The following is a 26,744-nucleotide window of genomic DNA, read 5'->3' as shown; positions in this document are numbered from 1 at the left end:
AAAGAGCAAGATTTACACACACACATATTTAAACTTACTATATAAACATACTGATACATTAAATATTCTTGATTTAAAATATTGTTAAACCTGATTAAATGTATTAATTTGTATTTCCTATCTATGTAGAAAGTAACATATGTATTATTTGCCCAAATCTAGAGCTCAAATTATTCCAGATGTTTAAAATGTAACTTGCTTGGCCATTTTAGCCCAGGGTCAGCTGAGAGAGAAACTGCTTCTATGGAGACTCTAGTGAGAACTGTACTAGCTTACAACGAATTTCCTTATATCTTGTTTTTATGACTCTTTTTCCTTATGGTCCTTAGACCTTAGGAATGCCTAGGCTTGAGTCAACCACTGAGTAAGCAAGCCTTCTTTTGCAACTCAGAGGGTTGCACCTACATGTGAGGCCAACAGGCCATAGATGGGCAGCCCCCAATTTCTCACTGTCCAGTACCCAGGAAGGTGTGAACACCTCCGCCCAGGTTAGTTCTGCACACTGACCTCAACAGCAAAACGGAGCAAATGCAATACAGTAACTGTTCCCTGGCCAGAGGCCGCTCACTGGCTGGAGACCTTGGGCAAGTAACTCTCCCTCTCCATCTTTGGGGGAGAGAGTACCCAATTCCTAAGATTCTTGTAAGAATGAAACACGTTATCTAATGGGTGGGGGGCATTCGCTGTTGTTATCCTTACTGCTATTTGACACAAAGCAGGATTTTTTTAAAGGAAAGAAATTTTTATTTCTCAAAATATGCCCTCAGCAGCATTATTGGGATAGGAAGATAGCACCAGGCACTACACTGCATTTGATAGTGAAAATATCCATGCTTTTTATTTCTGCTGTCTAGGACTGTGGGTGCAGTCAGAAAGGGACAGCACTGTGCAAGACGAAAGGTCCAAGATAAATGGCAATTCTTTGTGCTGGCAAGGCCAGGTCTTCATTTGGCAGCGTGCTTCTTATAGATCTCCAGGAACTCCTTCACGTCTTCAGGTGACCCCAAGATGACTGGCGCCCTCTGGTGGATGTCAGTGGGAACAACGTCCAATATAGCTTCCTTCCCAGTGGTAGCCAATCCTCCCGCCTTCTCCATGACGTAGGCCATTGGGTTACCTTCGTATAGCAGTCTCAACTGGGGGGAAAAAAAAAGCCAAGAGCAACACGCTCACACCAGCAATTACTACACAGAAAAGGGATGCACCCTGTAGCCAACTAGTACAGAGCTGCTCGGAGTTTCCAAGGTAACGGATACTCTCCCTTTCCTTCTTCAAGGTTCTCAACAGTCCTCACCCTCACTCCAAACTGCCTCTCTTAAGACCTAATGCTTAATTTAACCACTTGGTTAAATTAAGCCATTCATCAAGCCACAGCCAACAATAGATTGTCTTATGCAAACGTGAGAAAGACCACCTGGACTCAGGACTGAATGACATTTTGGCAGAACTAATGGTTCCCTTCTCTTTATAGCACGGAAACTGGACCTAATGAGCGACTGTGTGTTTTGGATGGAGCTTTGCCTATTCTAAAAGCATTAAACGTCCATGGTAGTGTCTGGCTGCAGACATCTGGAAAGCAGATTGGCTCCTCCAAACAGTGTAATATTGTTTGCAACCCCGTACACATTCCTTTTACAATTCTCCGAAGGCTTCAGGGTTGGGATTTAGTATGTTATCCATCTTGGCATTTACTTTAAATATTAACTTTTTTATTGTCTGCATTTTCATGCAGTCTGCCTACTGAGGAGACAGCTTCTCACAGGTGTTTCCTGGCTGTATTTGCATACAGGTGTCATGGCCAGATTTGCAAAATGGGGGGGAGGAGCATTAAACAATTTTTTGAGGCGTTAAGGAAAGTGCTGCAGAGTATTTTAATCACAGGTTGAGAGGCCTGAGGCGGCGATGGCAAGAGCAGTGGTTTAAGTAAATAAGGCGGCCTTCAATGAACTTCCAACAGCTGTACTCAGGTACCTGAATGTATCTGGAATATACACATTTCTATCTGTACCTTGAAGGGATTATTGTTCCCATTCCTCCTATCACATATTAAAAGAAATAAAAGACAATCTATTGGGGAAAGCAAAGGGACAGTATTTGGGAAGGAAAGACACTATCACAGAGAAGACTAAATGGGCTGTCCCTTAGCCAGCGGAGGCAAGCAGAGCCCCCAACCCCAGCCTCCACCCCAGCTCCCACGGCTTCAGGACACGGTGGGCATTATCCGCGCAGTTGCTGGTTAACAGCTCACCTGAAAGCTCTAGGTTTCCCCAGAGATTCTTTCCTTCCCTAGGAAGGTATCGTTTCCAAGCAGCCAATGTCTGCTCATTAGTTATTTCTATTTAATGCCTTTTGAAAGCTATCAAAGGAAACCTCTATTTAGATACATACTTTATTTTCTGCCTTTGTAATGAAGCTGAATGGTTTCATTTCACACTGTGAATGGCATTCATTTTGCCCAAGCCCTGCAATGGAAGCATCCATCCTGACCGTTAACACTGTTATGTGGCTTTAGCAATGGAAGGGCTCTCCCCTGACCATTTCCCGCTGATTATCACCTGCCTTTAAGACAACCTTCAATCTACAAATTATGCCCCAGACATCCTCAGCATCGTACTACCAAGTTTAACAGCAATGTAACAGCTCATCTCTCTTTCTTTCCAAGTCAAATCCCCTATGCTGCAAAATGGAACCCACTGCTTCTCAACCACTGTTCATGGTATCTGATTACCTTTCCATTGGGGCTCTTCTTGTTCGCGGGGTACAGAAAGATCCCTCCATAGACCAGGGTGCGGTGGACATCAGCCACCATGGAGCCCACGTACCTGGCACCGTAAGGGGCTGTGTTGTCCTGCAAGGTGAAGACCAGCAATAATTAGGGATGTAGAAAAAAGTGTTTTGTGTCCTCTCTGCTCATCCAGTTCTACGATCATTTAATGAGCACCTACAGGTGCGTGTTTGGAGCTGTGCCAGGAAATGTGATGAAAATCCTGAGCCCCACACGCGGAGACAGACAGCCTCTTACACATCTAATATGGTCAAATTAACCTGCAGAAGCCTCAAGGAGGTGGTTGATTCTGACTACTGGGTGAGGACAGACATAACAAATCCTTTCTGCGGGACCCTGCCAGCTGAGGAGGACTCTGCCAACCTAAGGAGCTGGGCCAGGGGATGGAAATGTCTGAGCAAAGCCTGCAACCCACGGGCACCGCTGTCTACCTGGGGCCTGGGGAGGAAGCCGGTGCACTGCATGTGCCCAGGTTCAGTCAGGGGCAATGCAGGCCAAGGTACGAGGAGAGAGAAGCAAGCGGGAGTGTGTGCCTAAGGCCCTGAATGTCATCCTAACAAAGTGTGGGCTTCCTCCTCATCACACAGAGGCTTTCAATGGCCTTGAGAACAATGAATCAGATGTTCCTACACAGAACCGGCTCTGTGAACAGCAATTTCCTCTCTTTGTATTTGGTGATTTATAACCTCTTCAGAAAGTACCAAGATGGACAAGCTCAATCTTGAGACAGCTGCTAGAAATCCATCGGCCACCCTGGAGCAGGAACCTCGGTCCAAGAACTATGTTCTGTACCATCCAAAATCAGAGACCACAGAAATGGAAATGTTTTACTACCATGGGTTCATTCATCTGGCTGACCTTGTGGTTCTGATTTTCTTCTGCCAGAAAAAAGTAGAAGAAGAAGCTGAAACAGACCCTCTCAACTTTTGACATCCAAGGGCAAGAGTTCCAGTCCCCGGGACAAGGTGGGAACTTCACCATGGGGTCAGTGCACAGAAGACTCCACACTCTGGCCATTCCTGCCACCTGTAGCCTCCAGGGTAAATCATGAACCAACAGATTCCTAAATAACTTACCGGGGCCTTCCGCACAGCCCTAACTTACCGAAGGAAACTTCTTCCTCTGGACATACTCCGTGACAGCAGGATCGAATTCCCTGGCATAACCCTCGTTGATGCTGTAGATGTTTCCTTTCTTCTTGATTTTCACATCTTTGTCCACCAAAATAAATTCTCCAATGGCCTGAAAAAAAGGAAAGAGAGGAAGGTGATGAGCCAGGCCTGTGTGGGTGCCCCCGAGGCTGCGGGCAGAGGGTGTGGCTTCTGCTGCCCTGGGACCCACTGCCCCTGGCGTGCCACTCCACAACTGTGAACAGGCCCAGGGAAGAGACAGCGGGCAAAAAAGGAAAACAGGAGGAGACAAGAGGCTGTGCAGATGTCAGGTGATCAAAACTTTTGACTTGCCTTTCAAATGTGAAAGGAGAAAGGAAACAGATGAAGTAGGGAGGGCGGAAATACATAAACAGCAGCAAAACCTTAAATTCCACTCATGTGGAATTTAAGCAGCAAATGAGCGAAGGAAAAAAAGAAAACCAAGAAACTCTCTTAAGTACAGAGAACTGTTGGTGACCAAAGGAGGGGGATGGAGGGGACATGGGGCGGGGGGCGGGGGGAGGGGGCAAGGGACGGGGATTAAAGAGTGCACTCATCATGATGAGAAAATAATAATAAAATAATAGAAAACAAACAGCTGTGCCCTGAAGGCGGGAAGGGGGAGAAAATCTGTGTGCAAAGCAATAGACAATTTTGCAAAAACAAAACAAAATGAACCAACTGTGGTGGGCACTGAGTCACACCAGCGTTTCCCTTCTGTGTGCTACCCCAGGAAAGAATCCTGAGTATGAACTCACAGCCTCTCTCAACTCCATCCAGGTGCTCTTGCTTGGGATCTGCAAAACGTCTCTCAGAACTCAGTCCTGCCACCAAGTTCCAGTGCCGAGCTGATGCCTTCAGGGCTGAGGGGCTTTAGAGGAGACTGGAATCTGGGGAGTGTGTGTCACCTAACTCCTGTTGCTCTGGACTGAGGATGGTTTGGGGTTCCCATGTGCCCTTGAAGCTCTGCTCTTGTCGGGAGGGTGCTGCACCCAGCGCGCAAGAGGTAAGAAGAAAGGAGGTCCCACACACCTCTCCTGAGCCATTTACCCCCATCGCAGAGTGCGCTCCCTGCAGGTTGGGACTCTAGAAAGGGAGGGAGGGGGGCAGACAGGACGACGACAAGGAGGGTCGGAAGGAGGATGGAGGAGGAAGAGAAAAAGGACACTAAATTAACAGCAGTCCTTCAAAGGTTTCACATGAGTAATTTTTTTTTTGTACTTCCAAAAATTCTGACCGCAGTTCTGTAGAAATGTTTTTATAATCAGAAAACTAGGTATCTTTACAAAAGTAGTATCGAAAGCCAAGCCATTGCACAATGGGTGCTGCAGGGGTCCCAGAACTGTGCGCCCCCCAAGACGGCCCACCCTGGCACCCAGCCAGAGCATCCAAAATGTGAAGGAGCAGAGTCTCCTGCACATGCAGACAAGAGCTGAAAGCCTTCTGAGAGTTCAAGCCTGCAGGAGATGCCCCCAGAGCTGCCTCCGTCTTTGGAGCAGAAACCGCCAGCCCAAATTAAAAGAAAGTGCTGTGGGGGTCCAAGGTTTGCCCCACAGGCAGGGGCCAGCGGTGGGCTAATGAGCCGTGGCCCCAGCAGGGGACTATTACAGCAGACCTGCGCTGTTCTTCCAAAACACTGTGGGACCATGACGTCTCAGGATAGCCAGGCCCACTATGTACACAGAAACAAACGGACTCCCAGAGACACCGATCTACGACCTGGAAAAGATTTCATTTCTTCTACATGTCTACCAACTCGAAGGGAACAGAGAAGTCATCAGAAGAATCCCTGGGGAAGCAGTAAATCTTTGGCAAACCAGTTCATTTGCAGACTTCAGAGATTCCAGAAACTGTACACTGGGCTCAGGGTGAACTTTGCTCTGGTGCTACCACTGTGTTCCCTTGAGGTCGCCCCACTTGGAGGCTTAATCTAGTGTTGTTCCCCTACCCTTGTTTATTTATTAAACACTGGTACTTCCAAGGAGCCAAAGTCCAGTTGTGCAAGAGTACATGGGGCCAAGGCAGCCTACGTCCTCATCGCTACGACCTGCCACATACACGAAGCCTAGAGCTACCTGTCTCCTGCCAAATCGTGCTGTTGTCTGTCTCCTGCCAGCTGTGTGTACCCTGTGTTGAGTGTGTCCACAAAAGGCACCAAATAAGGTCTCATTACTGTCCTAGGAGGACGTGTCTAAAACTAAAATTGTTTATAAACCCAGTTCTTTTCCCTTTGGGGCATTGAATCAAGTTCATGATGCACATGTCCACATACTGAATTCTACGTTCAATGGGAGGTTGACTTGGACCAAACCGTCAAACTGCTTCTGCAATTCATCAGCTCCACTGAAACCGTCGTCTACCTGAGTAACTCCAACTAATAGACATAGAAGAAACTACCCACAAATTCCAGTTGTTAATGAAGATTGTTCCTGGCACCCTGGGCTCCTCTCCACTAAGTAGTTTTTCTCTTATCACAGGGAATGAGGATTTATCCTCATTCCCTTTATTTTCTCTTCCTTGAGTTTATCAAAGCCTCATCAAGCGTTCATAGAGCGTTCATGGCGTACACAACAGCCACTGGACCTGGTAGCTATGTCTGAAGGAACAACGCAATCCACTCCCTCAGTTGGGGCACCCGTTCACCTCTGCAGAACGAGCTACTCCTGGACGCAGTGGGTGGCACAGACACCATCTACAGGTCTCATCCGGTCCCTGAATGCGTTTTAGTTGGCTAGCACTTGTTTTACAAATCCAGAAATACTTTTTTTTAATCCAGTTGTTTCTCAAGCCATCAGAAGCCTTGGCTAGACTGGGTCCCCTATTACCAGAGTCACAACTGCCAGACCTCTCTGGGTTGCCCCTGCCCCCATCACTGCATTTGGCCTTCCTTACCCCCATCCCCCAGACCTCACTGATTTACATGGCCTGTCTGGACTCAGTGGGCATTTGAGTCAGTTTAATCATGTCTGTTTTAAAGAATTAATCTTGGAACAAAGACTCCCTCTTATGCTATGGAGTTATCTCTTCCACATTATTGTATTATTTCTCACCTCAGACATCTTCTCATGACATACACATGGTTCCTCCATCTCCTTCAGCCCCTTGCCCACTCCATCATCTCTGGCCTTCTGTGGGCCTCATTTCCCACCTCTACGTAACCCCCCCCCACCCTTCCACACAAGTTAATAGACCCTCACAAACAGTCACCAGCCAAACACCCAAACTCCCACAGGTCTCTCACCGGGTCCAGCATGAAGCAGTTGACGCCGTTCACCATGGCCAGGACCAACATGGTGGCACTGCCGTACAGGGCGTAGCCAGCAGCGACCAGGTTCCTGCCTGGCTGCAAAGCGTCCTTCTCAGAAGGCTCCTCAGTGGAACTCTGGGACAGGAAAGGAAACAAAAGAATGTTTCTTGTTTTGCGTTCATTTCTTTTTTCCAGTTCAGAGATGCATTATCAAGGTTCCCTCTCCTAATGCCACAGGCCATCTTCCCAGATGGGCCTTCCTCCACACATCAGTAATATCCTGACTGTATTTACCACGGCAGCCACCTCCTGTCCACCCCCACCTGCAGATTTCCTGCATCTGGATCCTTCTTTCCAATCAGGGTCCTCCTCCAATTTTACTAATTTGATGATTCCTTCATTTCTCCATTATCACTTTCCAAAAAAAAAAAGAAGGCACGCCTTCTTGCCAGCTCTCACGAATGGAATCTTATTGCAGGCATCATTGTCTTCCATCTGCCAACTCCATCTTTGTTTAAGCATATTAACACTGGGGCTGCAGGACTGCTCTGGTCTGGCCAGGGAAGCCGTCTTATGAGCTCTCACCAGTGGTGGGCACATGCCACAGTGGGCTCTCCCGCATCCAGCCATCCTCAGAAATGCAGGGACTTGGAATTCTCTCTGGTGTCAGTACAGGGTAGGGCAGTTGCTTTCCATTTTTTGGCAACACCCACAGTAAAAAATACATGCATACCACAAACCAGTACCAATACACACACACAACTATACAAACAGAACAAAGCAACGCTTACACATAGGACGTAACACACACTGTAATCTTTCCTGCTTCTTAAAAACACAGCCCAGTGGGTCATGTGACCATAGTTTGGTATTAAGGGGACACTTTGAGAGGATGACTCCTAAGCAACCTTTACTTGATTGACTTGTCAAGCCCCAAAACAAACCCAAATACATCTTTCAGCTCAAATACTCTCTACTTGAACTTAAACAGAAATGAAAATGGGCAACTTCTGCCAATTTCATTTATTCCTTCCCCCAAACAGAGATTCCAGTGGCTGAAAGTACATACGGGAATCTGTATCACAACCCTGGGGATGGAGGTCATCCCCAGCAAAAACATCCCTGGTCATTTCTTCCTGCAACTTCTGAACACGTATCCCAGGTCTTCCTACAACTTCTGGGTAGAGCCTAAGTTTACTGAGCCTGACTTTGTGAGAAGGGGGGTGTTCCTGAGCATCTGCCTTTTACTGTACCCCACCCTGACTCTAGCACTGAAGTTTATATAAAAAGCAGAGCCCTGGGCGCCTGGGTGGCTCAGTGGTTTAAGCCGCTGCCTTCGGCTCAGGTCATGATCTCAGGGTCCTGGGATCGAGTCCCGCATCAGGCTCTCTGCTTGGCAGGGAGCCTGCTTCCCTCTCACTCTCTCTGCCTGCCTCTCTGCCTACTTGTGATCTCTCTGCCTACTTGTGATCTCTCTCTCTGTCAAATAAATAAATAAATATCTTAAAAAAAAAAAAAAGCAGACCCCTAAGGACCTTTCTTTCCTTCCCCCCCCTCATCCCACTCCTGTATTTAATAAATGGTTTTCACATAGGTGGCTGGTTGGTTGGGTTAGGTCAAGTTATTTGATTTAGTTTGTGTTCACGAACAGGGCATTGCCACTAAATACAGACTACACGTACTATCAAAAATGAGTTGTTACCCCAACTCCAAATTTTACCAATGCCCAGCCTGGGGGGAAAAAAAAAAAAAGGAACCAGCTTCCTTCAAAGCTGGTGACGTACGGGATGACTCGGGCTTCCAACTAACTCTCCCCTATCCACAACTACTTAACCCTGCCAGGGCAGTGAGCCATCAGATCAGCAATAGGTGGACCAAGTTGACTGGGAGCCACTGAAGACTCAGAATATCACTTCTCCACTAAGAAAATCTCCCAGGAGGTCCACCTCACTTAGAACCATCCATCCATGCCTGCCTCTGTCAAAGATGCCAAGAGTTAACAGGCTCTCCTGAAATGTTGTCATGTAGTATTTTATCCTCTGACTTTTAAAAGAAATGGTACCATAGTCTTGGATCCACACACTCAAGAGAAAAACAATGCCATGGAATCATGGATGAGGCAGCAAATTCTTTCCTAGCCTGGTCTTTCTAATCCATGAACTCCTTCCTTCAAAACCCCAGCAGGGAAGGCCTTTGCTCCAAAGGATCCATCACACGCTCATGCAGAGGCTCACGGGATGACCAAATCACATAAAGCCCTTGGCCAAAATCAGAAAGCTCCCAGATCCCGCCTTTCTCTGCCTTTCCCAGGCCACAACCCACTGGAGATTATTGGTTTGTCTTGCTCCCCACCACCTCCTAAAGGGTCTACAGGTAGGCACCATGGGTTCTGGAGACTTGAGGTGGTGGCAGTGGAGAGGATCTGGCAATGTGGGAACAGGCTGTCATTGTCACCAGATGGTCTTTCCCCAGAGTAGCCAATCCTCCTTGGAAGGGCTCATAGAGCATTCCAAGTGTCCCCCATAACCCAGCCAATACTGTTCACCAATCATCATGCTATGCAATTAGCCTACAAAAAGATACATAAAACGGGACAGGGTCCCTGCCCTCAAGGCATTTATAATCGGCAGTGAGGAGGGTTGGTTTTTGCCTGGCCAGCATCCACTACTCTTCCCCACACATCGGCACATTCATCTGAGATACTGCCTCCCTTGCCCTCAGCTCTCAGGTGGGCACATGACCCCCTGGCCGACCAATTATTGCATGTCTCAGGTCATAGTGATTGGCTATGGCATGGCCACGTGACCTAAGCTAAGCCAAGCCAATCAGCTCCAGTGAGATGACATTCCTATTGGACTTGTGGGGAAAGAGGCTTGCATCTTCCACTGAACTCACTGAGAGCTGGGTGTGAGCCTGGACCTGCTCCACCCGAAGGGAGGAACGCAGTGGACAGGAAGTGTCTCCTGATGACGTGGTCCAAGTCCCTGAATGCAGCAGCACTTGAAGCACATCTATCCACTGGGCTTCCTAGTTACGAATACCAGTAGTTTTTAGGGCATTATTTCTCATTTTCAGTACCTCCCCTTTACAGATAAGGAAACAAGAGGCAGAGTTACTTTGCCTGAGGTCCCACAGAACTGTGTCAGGGTCAAGAAACAACATTCCATATAGTTATTAATTAATAACTCTCCTTTCAGTTAAAGGACTTGGATTCTGAAACTGCTGAAACACTTTTGGCCTAAACTAGACTGTGTTTACTTGTGGGGACTGGGTATATTGAAAGGACGTTGCAAATCAGAGTATGTCCAGTATAGGCTGACCACACTAGGGAGAGATCTAGAATCTCAGATGACAGATGTTTACCTTAATTTTTTTTTTTTTCAAGTGTGGGAGGGCAGGGCAGGAAAGCCAATTCCAAACACTTAAAACACACACACACAAAGTCTTATTTTCAGATGCTCTAAAAGGCCAAATGTGCACTAGGGAGATATGCTGATTCAATACGTGAACAAACATTCTAACCATGATGTTCGCTCAACCTTAGGAGAATTCTCCCCCATTCTTGGTAGTTCACCTGGGACACGGACCATGTGCCTTTTGAGATACCTTTGGAATCTGTTTCCACGCATCACGTGGGCAAGGCCTAATCACTGATGTCAGGTTCAGTTACCAATGCTGTGGCCCACGGAGATGACCTCTAGCCCAGAACCAGTGCTGCAGAAAGTATCAGACAGAACAATCATTTACACCCCATAAGCCCTCAAAATGGTTTCAAACAACCAGTAACGTTTAAAAACTGCGATGGCATAAAGGTGGGGGGTCATACTCTAAGCCTTGAGAGAGCCACTTTAGATTTCTTAAGATAGCACGAAGACTTGAGTTTTAGCATTCATAACTCAAGCTTCTATTGCAAGCTGGTTTGGTATTTTTTAGTTGACAGCTAGTTTTCTGGTCCAGATCCAGGTCTTTATTGAGGGGGATAGGGTAGAGATGGGAGCCAGCCAACATCAGCAGCCCTGTAGTTTTGGTGAAGTACACTGACCAGGAAGGTGGCTTCCCTCACAGCAGCATTTTGCTAGAAACCTCTCTTGCACTACTATAGATCTGATACTTCGTAGGGAAAAGGACTTCCTTCCCCTCTGTCTGTAACACGAATGCTACGTTTCATGGTCTGACCTGGAAAGCAAGCTGAGTTGTTGCCTTTGCCTTTTGGTGGATCTGCCTCCCAGCCAAGACAAAAAAGCAAAATGCACTCTAGTGAGGGAAGAGAAGCATCCCGTGGTGGACCGTTGTGTCTGGAAGGAGATCCCGTGCCACACTGGACAACAGGTCACTCTGGAAGAGGAGGCAGAACTGCAGTCTCAAGCTGCGACCTCCATCTGAAGAGGAGGGCTGGGAGGAAACGCACAGGCCTGCTGAACTAGGCTGCCTCATCCACTGAGATGAGGAAATGGGGTCCGGCTCTACCTCATCTGTGAGGTTTTATTTCTAAAATACGCCAAGGGCTGAAGCCGAGATGACGGACTTTAGATTTCAATGTTAACGATGGGCCCACGGGCATTCATTCTGTTTTTCACTTGTCCGTGTACTTGAGTTGTTCCAAACCCACGCACACGCACCTGGGCACACACGCACCTGGGCACACACGCACCTGGGCGCACAAGGAAAAGGCAGGCAGGAGGCAAGGCGCTCACACACGAAAAATACCCGGGGCGGAGTCTGGTCCCCATACTGCACCACCGCGCAGCAAGCTCTCCACAAAGGGACAGACAGTAAAACCTTCAAGGCTTTGCCATCACCTTTCTATCACAGCTACTTTACCTGGCACAGCTCAAAATCAGCCAAGGGCAGGATGTAAATGAATGAGCTGACCATACACCATTAAAACTTTATTTGTGGACAGTGAGAATTAAGTTTTATATGAATGTCATGCGTCATAAAACATTCATCTTTAGACTTTTCTTCAGCCATTTCAAAATGGGGTATTTTCTGCTCCCAGGCCATACAAACCAGTCAGGAAGCTGGATTTGGCCCCAGGGAGTCTTGGTTTCCAGACCCGATTCAGAGGATTTAAAGGACAATCTTGACAATCTCTTGTTAATAGTCAAAATTCACAGTTTATACAGTATGATCACTATAACTAATCTGTACTTTACTCTCTTAAGAGAAAGCAACAGAGTTTAAAAGGTGAAATATCGGGCGCCTGGTGTCTCAGTGGGGTAAAGCCTCTGCTTTCGGCTCAGGTCATGATCCCAGAAGTCTTGGGATCCATCCCTGCATCAGGCTCTCTCTGCTCCGCAGGGAGCCTGCTTCCTCCTCTCTCTCCACCTGACCTGTCTGCCTACTTGTGATCTCTATCAAATAAAATAAAATCTTAAAAACAAACAAAAAAAAAGGTGAAATATCTCTCTCTTCCCACCCATGTTTTGCTGTATTTTCTTTTAAACCACTTAATGGATCATCAAGCAAGCTGTGAAAGTCAGAACCTGAGATACAAAGTCAAGCCTCAGTTTCATGACATACATTCTGCCTACTTCAAGAGTGCAATGGTACTGGATGCCTTAACTTTTTAATCTCAAACGAGGGCTTGATTATTATTACATTTCACCTTTCTGTAGATGCCAAAAATTGTTCCGATGGACGCAAGGCAGTCGATATTGGAAGATCCATCAAGGGGATCAAAACAGACCACATATTTACCCTGAGAAAGAAAAAGGGAACACAACTTTACAATGTAGAACTTTTCAAATTATAACAAAGCAGTGTATATACGAAGATGATAAAACAAGGGAATCTAGGAGAAAGTTCAAGAAATAGTCTGATTTATACTCTGTAATGGAATACCTATCCCAAAGGATCACTAGGCAGAGAAAACATAACAGAATAGCAGATACAAATGAAGATGATGAAATACAGAAAACTCAGTCTGAATTTCCTACACTGTTGATATAGATGAATCATGATTTTGGTTTGAGTTTCCTGGCAGCCAAAGGAAAAAAAGAAACAAACCTGGTCACTAATTTCTCTTTACTCACAAGAGAAAGAAAAAAAAAATGTAATACTTTAGCGGAAGCAAAGGTGACATTAAGGCTATTTAAAAGAACTCCTCTCATGCATGTCTTACAGATGCCATGAGGTTGCAGCAGTGCAGAGTTCCCAACAATAGCCCTACTGCAATTCCTAAACGGATCCCTGTGTCTTGCTGGGACTACCAAAATTTCATTCTTTGAACCAGATTTTCAGTGACATGCTGGAGCTGGTTCCTGTAGTGTCCAGAAACTAATGTGCACATCTCTTCCCAAAATTCTGCCTTTGGGGGCACCTGGCTGGCTTGTGGGTTAAAGCCTCTGCCTTTGGCTCAGGTCATGATCCCAGAGTCCTGGAATCAAGCCCCACATCAGGCACTCTGCTCAGCAGGGAGCCTGCTCCCCTTCCTCTCTCTGCCTACTTATGATCTGTCATTTAAAAAAAAAAAATTCTGTCTTCAGTGTGGTATCATGTTGGCAGCTTGAAATACTATGGGGCTCATTCACATGGTTGAAATTGTCATGTGCTACAGAACAAGGTTTTTTTGGAGCACATGCACAGATTTGGATGGAAGGAGAGGCAAGGGGAGAGGGAGAGAATCTTAAGCAGGTTCCACACTCAGCACAAAGTGAGATCAATCTCAAAACCTGGAGATCAGGACATTAGGAGTCCTCCTTTTAACTGAGCCACACAGGCACCCCAAAGGGTTTTTTGGTTTTGGGTGGGGTTTTTTTTTGTTGTTGTTGGATGTTTGTTTTGGGGGGGGGGTTGTTTTTTTGGTTTTTGTTTTGTTTTTTTTTTTTTTTTTGAGAATTAACCAGTACACCACTGGGGATTTTAAGATGTAGTTTTTGATCTTCTGTATCAAATTAAGAGGTTTCCCTGATTCCCTGACCTATAGCTCTTAACAATCACCCTCCCCATGCAGAGGAAACTGTCATCTGGAAAACAGAAACATGCCTATTATCAAGGCACATTATAGTCGGGGAAGTTTGGGGTAACTGCTAGAGGGTATTAAACAAAATTCAATCCACATGCCTAAAACTGCCAACTACCTTGAGAAACCCAGCAGAGAAAAACACGAACTTTAAATCATGAAGTGGTATTTTAGGAATGATGTAAAACAAGCTCATCAGATGGAGCTCCCTACCCCTCTTACAAAGGTCAAAACTGGGTTATCAGGCGTAACCCCATAGAACTGCACATCCCATCTCCAACTTTTTTTTTAATTGTGATTTTTTTTCTTCAAAAGCGGACTATACTTTCACTTTTTCAACAATTTATTGCCAAGCCCATACAAGTAGCCACACACCGTGTTGGATGCTAGGATGCAGAGAGAATATAATCCATACCTGTCTTCAAGAAGCAGTCAAACTAATGGGATCCCAACAGACTGTAATGCATCAATCAGTGACGAACTGAAAGTTTATATTGGCAGGAAAGGTGAATGGAAGGTTGGCTATTTGGTGGGTAGAGATGAAGAGAAGGCAGTTAACGGAAGTCAGACTTTGAAGAACCTTGAACATGACCACAAAAATTTAGGGGTGGGGATGAGTATGAGTGGATGAGTGTTACACGTGAGTAACATGTGGCGGGGGGGCCTGCGGGCAGCGTGATAATGCACTTTACTATAGTGGTAGCATGGACAGTAGAGGACAGATCTGAGATATGGTCGTTAAAGTAGAATCTGTGAAATGGTAACTGATGGACATAGGATGAGTCCTAGGTCTGAGCTTGGCTGAGCTGAGTCATTTACAAAACTAGCACGATGATTCCATTGAACCCCCCTCCCCAAGTAGAAATTCAGACCCACCCTTTTGTCTGGCTCCACTATAATGGCGTGCTTATCTTCTTCTGACACAAGCACACAGGTGGCAAATGATGACTTTAACATGTTAATGACCAGGTCATTGGAAAGGACATCTAGCTTCTTCACTTGATCACCGGTCACGTTGGTAGAGCCAGCAATTCCATAGCTGGAGGGAAGAAAGTCACAAAAATGTAAGCCACGACCAACAGAATAGACACCAATGCACCTACAAACCCACTGAAAGCAAGTGTTTGGCAGAATTTAGGAACAGGAACGATGACGAGGGGTCTGGGAGATAAAAAACAAGAATGGTCATCCCCCTGATTGACTCCTAACTGTTAGAGCAGGTATTTATTTACCTGTCCAGTACCTGTCAAGTACCCAGCACACCTTTGTGGGTAAATCTACATTTTTCAACCTTCTCTTTAATGGCCTCTGAAAAGACTTTTTGGCTTCTGTTTCCTAATCACACTCCTCCATGAAATTTTTGTTTTAGCACAAATACAGTGTCTATTTGTACTTTGTTAAAAAAAAACTGATTTCTTTTTCACCAACCCCCAAAACCAGTTTTTCCCCTGAATGCACAAGTTAGCCCAGAATCAATCAGCTGAGAGGTACAGCAAGCAAGGAAACTTCTGGACAGGGCAGCACCGGACATGTGAGTTAAGCCAAGAGATGCCATGATTTTACAGCTGGAAAGTTCCTAAGAGACAATACAGACTCGCCCCACCACCTCATCCTATAGAGGACAAAAGGAAGTTCATCTGCAGATCTAACAGGCTTGTCCAAACCAGAGAAGCAGAACAGAGGTGAGAAGCCCACTCGACTCCCAGGCCAGGCCTCCCTCGCTGGCGTGCCAGCCACCGCCCCTGGCAGGAGTCCTTGGGCTGCCAGAGAGAAAGCTCTGGAGTCCCCATTCTACTTTCAAGGCATCTGTCCATGAGCTGTAATTCCCAGAACTGGAGTGGCTTGGGCGAACAAAATGCAGCCCAGTTGGTGAAAATGGAGAAGATGCAGGTTGTCCTAGCCAGGCGTGAACAGAACACTGGAAGGAGGGTGAAGCTTTAGAGAAAGGAAGCTCAGGCCAAGGAGAGAGATGGGGTGTGGGAAGCGAAGGTAGGTGGTGAAGATACCGCCCACAGCTAGTGGAGGGTGGCTGGCGAGGGAGGCTCCGGAGGCCCTGGCGGGGATGGCCGGGAGCACTCACCTGCGACCTGGCGGTCCCAGCTGCCCCTGCTTCAGCTCCTGCCTGGCCTGACTGGCTCCAGAAGGTAAATCCGCGTCACAGCAAGCCCACTTCTGGTGTCGCCTTCACACCGTTCCCTAGCTCCCCCGGAAACAGCATCTCCTGCCCCTCCCCCGCCAGCCCTCGGCCCACCGCTCCCCTTCCCACCCTGTCTCTCCTCGTTCCTGAGTAAATGACCAAGCGATCGGCCACACCTGCAGCTGTAGCCCAGTCCCCTTTTCACATGATCTTTTTCTCACTCAACTGTGAGGCTGATGCTGGTGGAGAAGACAGGCAAGCTCTACGTGGGGAGAGCGAGCGTGGCAAGGTCACCAAGCCAAATTCATCTCCCTTGCTGGCCCCACAGGCCCTGTCACTCCTTGGCCTGGGATGTCTTTGCTGAAGTCACTACTCATTCAGGCGTGCAGACAGGCTGATGGAAAGGACCCTGAGCTTTCTGACAGGGACCTGTCTCAGACCTCACCACTGCCAGGCTGCTTGTCCTTTGTCTCCTCTGGCACGTGTGCCCACTGAGGCAAGGATACTTTGTGCTGTGCTAGAGGATTCCATGAAGCAACGCATGCAGGGGCTCAGCACAGCCCTTGGCACCTACCAGGGCAGGGGGAATGTGCATCACCTTGTCTGCTCTCTCAAGGAAGCCATCATTAGGGAGCTGCCCTGCTGCAGGAGGGGAGGGAGGGTCTCGGAGACTCCCAGGCTTCATCCCCCATCATGTCATGGCTGGTTGATCTTTCACTCCCATGAGAAGACAGAGGCTATGTTTTCTTCCATTGTGTCCCAGCACATAGAGGCCCTCAATCAATTACTCACAGCATGAATGAATGCCATTCACTGAGGAAAGCAAAACGCTGAGTCTGGAGAAATGAATATAGAAGCAACCGACTTTAAGTCATTCCACAACTCGGAGAGCCAGGAGAAGCTACTGGCATGGTCCCCAGAGGGGCAGGCCTATGGAGCCAGCTCCACAGAGGCCAGGGAAGCTGGGGCAGAGAGACAGGGCACCAGGGTCAGGCATGGGAAAGGCCTATTTCACACTTCCATCCGTGTCCTGCCTGCTCATTTAAGTGTCTCGTCCAGCGAGACAAGCAAAGGAGTCAGGCCACAGTGCCTTTTCTCAAAGGCTTCCTAGAGGCCTGTGTTGAGTGCTCCTTCATTTCCCAGTATCTATCATCCTCCAGAACTGTTCTCAGGGCTGGGCTTATAGTACAGAGCAAGACAGATGAGATCTTTGCCCTCCCAGAGCTGGATTCTGGTGAGGGAGACAAACCAGCATGTGTTGTGAACGGTCGAGATCACCAACCAGGTTCCTCACTGCTGCTCCAGGGTCCTGAGCTGCTGTTCTGGGTCACAGAGGGTAGCACCCGTGTGTCATCGAGGTCAAGTGCACAATGCAACATACTGCAGATGAACACTCTGGGGACCTCTCTACACCTAGCCCCGAAACAGCCACCTTCCCTGCCGAGCTGCTACAGATCTCAGGCCACTTCTCCCATTCAAGTCCCCTGCAAGGCCAGGCAGTTACAGCTCACTCCTACCCCTGACCCCGTGGAAGATCGCTCCTCTGTTCTAACCAGAAGGACCCTTTCCCAACCATCCTCCAGTTGCTTGTGAAGCATTTTTTTAAAAAAGGGGAGAGGGGCACCTGGGTGGCTCAGTGGGTTAAGCCTCTGCCTTCCACTTAGGTCATGATCTCAGGGTCCTGGAATCGAGACCCACGTCTCTGCTCAGCAAGAAGCCTGCTTCCCTATCTCTCTGCCTACTTGTGATCTCTGTCAAATAAATAACTAAAACCTTTAAAAAAAACACACACACACACAGAGAGACAATATTCTGAGCTCCTCAAACTCAAAATTCAGGCACTTTGTAACTTTCCTGGACATCTGGTGGGAGGGTTTCCCCTGGTGAGACCCCGTGGTTAAAAAAAAAAGTCTTCAAGGCATAGGAAAGGGATGCCAGGTAGAATCAGGGTTCAGAAGAACAAGTACCCAGATGTCATGTCCTTTTTTAATTACAACCAAGTGTATTCCTTGCGTTTTGTCTTGGCACACGAAGTCAGCCATGACTCGTGTCTGTCCTCCGTGTTACTTGCTCAGGGATGAGGAGCCAGACAAGGCCATGCTCAGTCAGGCTTCTCCAACACGCCCCAGGAGGGGCCGGCAGAAGAGCTGCACGGTGCCCCGGAGAACAGGTTTCCACAGCTCAGTGAAAAGCTAGAAGCCAGCAAGTCTCCAGCAACTCTGACAGAGGAGAAAAACCTCCAGGAACACCCTCCAGGAACTAATTAGCTGAAGAGCACATGGGAGTTTATTTTCTCCCCGAGTTTTCAGAAACCCTCTTGAAACAATAACTTGCTTCATTCTCAGTCACCGTTACTCAAAGGCTGCAAAGGATAGATGACAAGGGCCTTCGCTGTGTATTCTGATGGCCACGAGGGAGAGCAGTTGTCACCTGCTGACAGAACTGGTCGCAGACACGGCCCTTGGCCTCCAGGCAGGCAGCCCACGCCTGTGCCCATGCCTGTGCCCGGCCACATGAACTAGGGCTTGCAAGACAGCTCAACTGGAATCCCAAAAATGGAATTCTAGGCAGACTCCAGGATGGCCCAGCAGAGGCCAAAAGCCTGGCGTTGTTTAGAAGCAACTTCTGTGCCAGTTGCTGTGGCACCAACCACCCTTCCACACACCACCAGGCTCTTCCTCAGATCGGCTCCCAATGTGCTGTTCCCTGAGGCCCACATCAGGCAGCACCTGAGGCTGCAGGTCAGGGCTGTGGGGAAACCACACCACTCTGTCCAAAAAGCCTTCCAGAGGCCAAACCTGCCTTACAGTCAGTAGGGAAAGAAACAAGCCAAAGGGTGAAGGAAATGGGTTGACTCAAGTTGTAAACCTTAAAGCTTCCTCCTCCACGCCACCCAGGAGGAGGACGGAGTACCAGCTGGGCCCTGATCACACAGGGACAGACATTCATTCGCTAACTTGATCAGCTGAATCAAGTGACTCGATTTGCCAAGGAAGCATTTCCTAAGTTCAAGTTATCCCAGAAGGAAAGAGGAACATTACTGGCTTTACTCCAGGGTCTGGACACTCCGTAATGAAGTTCAAATCCTGGCTCTGTCACATGCTAAGCCAGCCTGGAAAAGTCATTTACCATCTCTGACCCTTGGTTCATCCATAAAATGGGAATTAAGTTAACTGTATCTACTTCATAGTATATGGGGAGGCAGGGCTTAGAACAGAGCCTGGCATATATAGGCCAGTGAGCAGAAAGTGTAATCGTCCCATTCCCAATCCAATTTTCCTTGGCAATAATACAACCATGCTAAGAAGCAAGGCAGGTCCTAGCAAGGACAGACACCTGGGTCCAGTCTGCCTTTCCCGCTTACTGATTCTGTATCAAGGTGTCCCAACTACCTGGTTCTTTCTGCTTCCAGAACTTTAACGATGAGGTTCATCGCTGATGCCACCGAACAGCAGCCCCGTTGTCCCCAACAGAGCCCTGCAGGCATCCACTAAGTAAACCTGGTTGATGAGGGGGAGGGAGAAACCACGACCTCTAGACTCGTTTGACAAGAAACTTCTGGAAGTCACCCAGGGCAGAACCGTGTCACAGGTAACTTCACAAAGAAAAGTACTTGAAGTTTACTTTTGAGCCTAGTGTTACTGAGAATGTCTTTCATTTGGAAATACCCAGACCTTTCACTTCATTTTTATTCAAATTAGTTGACCAGGCAGTCCCAGCAGTTCAAGGGTGGGAAGCATTCCTGCGAGGGTTTGAGCCCTTTTCAATGTTCCTTTTCAGGCCCCTTTCGAAGACTGGGAGCAGAAATCAGTTTGAAGACCTGCTACCACAGTATCTCTCCTTTCCCTTGTACCATAAAACCTCACAGAAAATTTGAAAAAGCTACATTGCTTTTAATTCATACACAATAGGGAACTCCTAAATGAATAAAAAGCATAGGTTTTTGAAAACAAAGCCTTAGACATCTGGATGAAATTATTGGCATTGTTTCAAATTTGCACATTATTTCTATGATGGATGAGCCAACGAGTTTGCAATTTCATGGTAACAGGGGAAAGCCGCCTTGAGCAACATTTCTGAAGACTCAATGAGGGTTGGAGACAGGCATGACTCCTCCCAGGGAAGAACGCTCCCTTTGCGTTTCCTCCCAGCATCAACAAGGCAGCGTGAAGCACACGGCAGCGCACCACACCACGAGCCACCAGGCAAACCGAAGAACCAGAGATCAAGCTCATTTTCAGAACACCAGGTTATTATGTAATCCTTATCACGAATGTCGAGGATAACATGACCTGTTATTGATTCCGAGGTAAATAACCAACCGTTCACCCAGAGAGAAAATATCCAAGGGTCGGAGCAGAAATTCCTTAAGGAAGAGATGCCAACTAGAGCAGCTTTCAAAGGTCACAAGCCCCAACCTTTGCCTGTGTTCATGCCAGCTCGAGGTGGGCAAAGGATGCCCTGGGGCAGGCTGTGCTTTTGGCATGGAAAGGAAATTACAAGTCACTCTTTGGTAATAGAGAGAAGATAATTCAAGATTATATATAAAATATCTGACGTTCCAAAAGTTTAATGTCAAACTCAGCAAATTTGGAAATAAACATGTTACCCGATCTGTTAATTCCAAAATTAAAACTGAAGTGATTATTTTCTTCCATCAAACCAGTAGGAGAGCCCCATACATAAAAGCAACTTTTCTGGACACATACAGAAGGTGGTTTCCTGTAATTAATCTGACGGTGCAACATTGCTTTTATATGTAACCTCTATCCTGGAAATCAGGCCTGCAGATGTACAGGGCTATATGGGGCCACTACTAAGGATTAAAAGGCAAAACAAAAAAATATTATCAATTTACAAAAATATAATCATATCTTCACCCTAGGAAAATGATGACCCTATCGGCACCTGTTTAATGAACTCAGTTCATCCTCACCCAACTCTGAAATTGAAAATAGACAGTGTTCTCCATCTCACAAGTGAGGAAACTGACGTTCAGAGCTGAGACATCAATTGCCAAAATCCTCACAGAAGTTCAATGGCAGACCCAGGACTCTGAGCCCAGATCCATTGCTCCCCAAAACGTGCTCTGAAAGCCCTGTGTGTTTTTCTATAAATCTGTTCTCTTCCTCTCCTGCCTCAGGGCAAAGATGCCAAAAGCCTGTGGCCCAATCTTGAGGCAGGCTTCATGGCCTAATTCTGCATGGCCCACCCCAACCTCAGGCTAGATGTGATACCTTGGACTGGAGAGAGGTCCAGCAACCCCTCAAGGTCAGTTTCCAAAATGTCGGGATCTTGCCATCCATCCCCAGCCTCTAAAACCAGCTTCTGCTTTGGAGTTCTATTTTCGGTTTTTGTTTTGCTTTGTGTTTTAATGGTGTCTTTGCCCTTCTCGGTCCACACTCAAGACGTACCCCCCCTTCCCCCTAGGCTCTTCCCTCCAATTCTTCACCCCTCCACCCTGAATGGGTTCACCCTATATTTCAGCTTTGTCTGCCAATTCTGTACCTCTAGCCAGTCTCCCCAGATTAGCCACTAATCATACCAATGACCTACTCAGAAACTTGTACTCTGCCCCCTACACATATTCCCCAAAATATATTCACCCCAGCCATTGGATGCTCCCCAATGTACTCACAATCACACACACACACACACACACACATAGACTTCTAAGCTTGAGTCCAACCGAATAAGCCCATTTTCCTTGAATGTTTTCCCACCACTTTTCCTTGCACAACTTGCCCAGCTCAAAATGCTCTCCAGCCACCAGGCCTTAGAACTGTTGCCCACTGCCAATGCTTATCTCGATGCCCCACAATCCTTTGCATCCATCCACATTGCATTTTCAGAAACCTCTGTGAAAGCACTTTTCAAGATCTCTATTGTGTTTTATAACAAATTCCATCCTGGTCTAATAGCATAAGCTGTTCTCATCTCCATTCTAGAATTTTGTACACTGCGGGTGTTCAACACATTTGTTGAAGTAAAAGATCCACTGAATTCTTCAAGCAATGCTTTGGTAACACGTACAAAGGGAAAGCCTAAGCCACTGGAAAACCACGTTCTCCCACAAAGGAGTGAAAACAAAGGTATGAGCAACAACTTCATTTGAACCATGAATTCATCAGATCCACTTACAAGCCGCTGTCTGTTCTCCAGAACATCAGATCCACTTACAAGCCGCTGTCTGTTCTCCTGGGAGAACAAAATGCTGGTCACCCATTGTAGGCATTGGCATCCCTTCCCTCTGGGGAGTGGATAGAGGGGAACTAGAAACACAGAAATAATGAGGCTTCAAGGACAGGTTTTCTAGAAGTAAATTGTTCCTTGAGATACAATTCTTAATTTGCCTCAAAAATTAAACAGGTGAGATTTAGAGTTGCACTGAGTTTAAGTGACTTCTGAAAAATAGGTGTAAGTACAGTCCCCACCCTGGGCCACGGGCCCACTCACCTCATCTCCCCTGCCCTCAGGGTCCTCAACTGTACAAAGCAGGGCTGGACAGGGTGACTTCTCAGTCTTTCAGCTCAAACTCTAGGATTCTATGCATGTATTAGCAAGAAAACTGGCTACAATACCAACTGCTGGTTGACAGAGAGCGAGCGAGAAAGAACAAGAAAGCAAGAGGATATTCCAGGCTCTACCCTCAAACTGCTGATGCTGTGTCCTTGGTTGAGACTTCATGGCTGAGCTCCCTAAGCAGGTCCCTGTGAGCTTCCTGCAAACCTGCAACCTTCTTTTGCCATCTGGATACATGGCCTTCTAGTGCAAGCCTCCAGGTGTAGCCAAGTCACTTGCAGGCACACTGGCCTTTTCCAGTAATGGATGTAATCTGGAGGCCTGGCTTGAGATCTTGTCTTACTGCTATCTGCCCAACTGACTACAAGTCATACAGAGATAGCTGAATTTCCCACAGGAGTATGAAGGGTACAGATTCTGGGCCATACCCTGTCACTACCCACACAACCAAGCATTGAGCCCTGTTCCATACATACATTACTGAAACAAAAATCCACAAACCGCCAAACGTAGAGCAAGAGTTGAATAGATCATGTAACCCTACAGAACCCTTACAGAGGAGGAAGTGGGATTTAAGTCCTGACACTGAAATATTCACTATTTCAATGTCATTATGTTAATGAATGATGACAGCGAAGTGCAAATATATTACATGCAATGCCATTTGTTTGTTGTTTACATGTAGGCCTATGAAAATACATATCCACGTGTTAAGTTTAGATTGAGTATAAAGTAGTAGCTGGGAAACTGGCCAACAAATTAATAGTTGGTACCCCAGCGAATACAAATGAGGGGGTGCTTTCACTTTTTCCTGTGTTCCTTTGAGTGGTTGCAACTTTCGCCAAGGAGTGCAACTTTTTAGGTGAACGAACAGCAGCACCAGTTTTTTTTTTTTTTAAACCTGGTACTTACAACTATCTAGTCTAAAAATAAACATTTTATTTAGCCAAAATTAACACTCTTTGTCCAGATTCCTCTATGCAAGATCCCAATATCTGAAGTCACTTAAAAGGTGGGGAAGAGGGGTGCCTGGGTGGCTCAGTCTTAAGCATCTGCCTTCAGTTTGGGTCATGGTCCCATCGTCCTGGGATTGGGCTCCCTTGCTCAGTGGAAGTCTGCTTCTCCCTCTCTCACTTCCCCCTGCTTGTATTCCATCTCTCACTGTGGCTTTGTCAAATAAATAAAATCTTTCCCAAAAACAAAAAACAAAAAATTGGGGAAGACAGACCTCAGGCCAAATCTTGTGTGTTTGAATCCTTTCTCTGGGGGTGGTGAAAGGTACTGACACGGTTTTTAAAAAGAAGAAATGCCAAGCGCTCCCTTTAACAAAGCTCCCTGGTTCTCAAAGGCAAGAAGTCAATGAAACACCTGTAATCCTTTTCAATTAAATCCGAACTCAGATTTTAACCCAGCATACTTTCAGGGCTAAAGCTCCATAAAAATGTATTACTAAAAACAGCTCTAGATGAAATAGTAATGGAGCCACCACCTTCCTAACATACTTGACCCAATCCCAACAAGCGCTGTCTGAACTTGACATCTGTAAGTAAACATCATCAACACTCCTTAAGGGTTAGCTCCACCAACCCATAGCGTGGGCTGAAGCAGAACGGCTTCCCAGAAAAGCAGTCTAGGTTGTGTGGGTCATCCTTCTCCAGATCAGCTGAGCATCACACACTTTTCTGTAGTGTTCAAGAGCAGGAAACGTTAGGAAGCAGTGTGGGCAGTCAAACTCCTTCCGCTTCAACTAAGGCGAAGATCAGTCTAAGTGTAAAATACATGTGCACTTCAGAGTGAACCAAAGTGTATTTATGTTACCTACAAAAAGCCTCTTAAGGTGCCCACTGAATCCCTGTATCCCACAACTGCTTTGCTACACACAACGTGATCTGCAAAACCTGAGCATCTACTCCACCTACCACAGAACTTCGTAAAAATGCAGAATACCAGGCCCCACCACAGACCTACCTGAAGCCCTTTGCCCCACACTGCTACTGCTGTTCTGAGCGCTCTGGGCGTGCAGGCTTCCTCCCAGCTTGCCTTAGGCTTCCTTTGCTCCTAACGGGACTTGTTTAGGGTCAAGGAGGTACTAAACAACTAACCTGACTTGGGAGCCCAATTCCAGAGGCAGTGAAGGAGGTCAAGGCAGAAAAGGGAAAGGAAGCACCGCTGCAGGCACTTTCCTGTGTGAGGCTAGGGTGGGTATGGCGGGGCTGGCGCCGGGCTCAGCCTCGCCAGCATGTTTCAGCCCAGGGGAGGGGGCTGCAGGATGGAGGCAGGTTATCAACCCTGAGCCAGGTGCTCCCCACCCCCACCCCGGGCCGTAGGAGCACTCCCAAACTCAAGAGTGGGAGAACCAGGACTTGGGTGCAATTAGAGAAACTTTGTCAAAGCAGCTACAAAAAGAAAGTTAGATTCCCATCAGACAGGCAGGCTGATAGCAGAGCCAGGAGACGACACATCAGACTGCCAAGGCAGATCCCCAACAAGACAGACAAGACGTGGTCCGATGGCCTGGAGGCCTGACTCACAGGTGCGCAATGCCCGCCTTGCGCACGGCCGTGGAAATGGCTTTGATCGCAGTGCAGAGCGAGTTGAGTAGCTGGGTCATCTCGCCGGTGCCGCGGGCCTTCCTGCCCTCCTCCATGACGAAGCGGGTCAGGGTGACGATATTCGTGTCGAAAGCCGCCTGGTCCGTCATGCTGAGGCCGGGCTGCGGCGCGCTGGGCAGCGGGTGCGGGACACAGGTGCGGGACACAGGTGGCAGCGCCTGGACACCAGCGGCGGCGATGGCGGGACGCAGCGGAAGAACAGAAAGATAGCACACAACCTCAGTAAGTTTCACAGCCTCACCGACCAAAACCAGGTTCCTCCTAGCTCCCGGGGAGCTTATAGGCGCGGGTCGCCGCCCACCCCCGCCCTCCGGAACACCTCCGCGCCCGGGCCTCCTCCCAGCTGTCGGAGTGCGGCTCCGCCCACGCCGATCCCCGCCGAAGACATTGCCCCCGGCTGCCACCCTTCGCCCCACTCGCCGCTTCCCGCTCTGCGCTGTTGCCCCACGCCTCGGCGCTGGCTGCCCACGGCCCCCCGCTCGGCGGACTGGTGCTCAGGGTCACTTGCACGACCTCCTTCAGTGCCCACCGGGACCCCGCCTCGGAGGGCCAGCCCTCACCCCTCCCCACAAGCTGTAAGACCCAAGATCTGCAGGTTACGGCAGGTTTCCAGGCGGCGCGGGGGGCTGGGGAGGCCCGCACTCCAGCCCGCCCCGGGGTCTCAGAGCTCGCGCTTCTGGCCGCCGACCACCGTCCCCGCGGCCCTTAAGCCCCGTCGCCACCTACCCCTGCTCTCTGCTCCTTGCTCCCCTCCAACCCGCGTGACTTGCCACCGGGCTCTTCTCATCAACCTCGGGAGAAGTGGCTTCCCTCTGCCTCACTGGTCTGATACCCGTGGCTGGAGTTTTTACTCAGGTCTCCTCTTTTCAGGATTCCTAGAAATCGAGAACTATTGGAGACCACACTTTTCTGTGTCTGTGGTGGGCAAACAAACAAACAAACAAAAAAAAAAAAACACCAAAAAAAAAAAAAAAAAAAAACAGTCGCAGAGACAGGGAACTGTCCCCAGAATGCCACACAGACCAGAGACTCCGTAGACCACATCCTGATCTCTTCACAGTCACCACACCATTGTCTTAAACCGGTTCATACAATGATTTGTGGAACCACATTTATTGAAGACCTACTATGTGCCAGGCACTGTCCTGTGCAGCACTAGGGACAGAGCCTGAACAAAACGGATAAAACGGCCTTTGGGGCTGTGGGTGGCTCAGTCATTGGGTGTCTGCCTTCAGCAGGTCATGATCCCAGCATCCTGGGATCAAGCCCCACTAGGACTGACTCCCTGCTCAGCAGGAAGCCTGCTTCTCTCCCACTCCCCCTGCT

The 26,744-nt window shown here is 47.9% G+C and overlaps 1 protein-coding gene across 1 annotated transcript; it reads right to left on the bottom strand.

The window, feature by feature from the left end:
* Nucleotides 1-811: 811 nt before the first annotated feature.
* FBP1 (fructose-bisphosphatase 1) lies at nt 812-25,682 on the bottom strand. The gene is made up of 7 exons (XM_046022051.1): nt 25,338-25,682; nt 15,024-15,186; nt 12,792-12,884; nt 7,178-7,318; nt 3,890-4,027; nt 2,729-2,848; nt 812-1,136 (listed from the first exon to the last, which is right to left on the bottom strand). Exons 1-7 carry the CDS (start codon nt 25,505-25,507, stop codon nt 945-947), a joined length of 1,017 nt encoding a protein of 338 aa, XP_045878007.1. The 5' UTR covers nt 25,508-25,682; the 3' UTR covers nt 812-944.
* Between the last annotated feature and the right edge of the window lie 1,062 nt (nt 25,683-26,744).

The sequence above is a fragment of the Meles meles genome, chromosome 11, assembly GCF_922984935.1.
Source record: "Meles meles chromosome 11, mMelMel3.1 paternal haplotype, whole genome shotgun sequence".
Classification (NCBI taxonomy): Eukaryota; Metazoa; Chordata; class Mammalia; order Carnivora; family Mustelidae; genus Meles; species Meles meles.
Note: the sequence above shows the minus strand (reverse complement) of the source record. Positions and strands in the feature narration are given on the sequence as shown.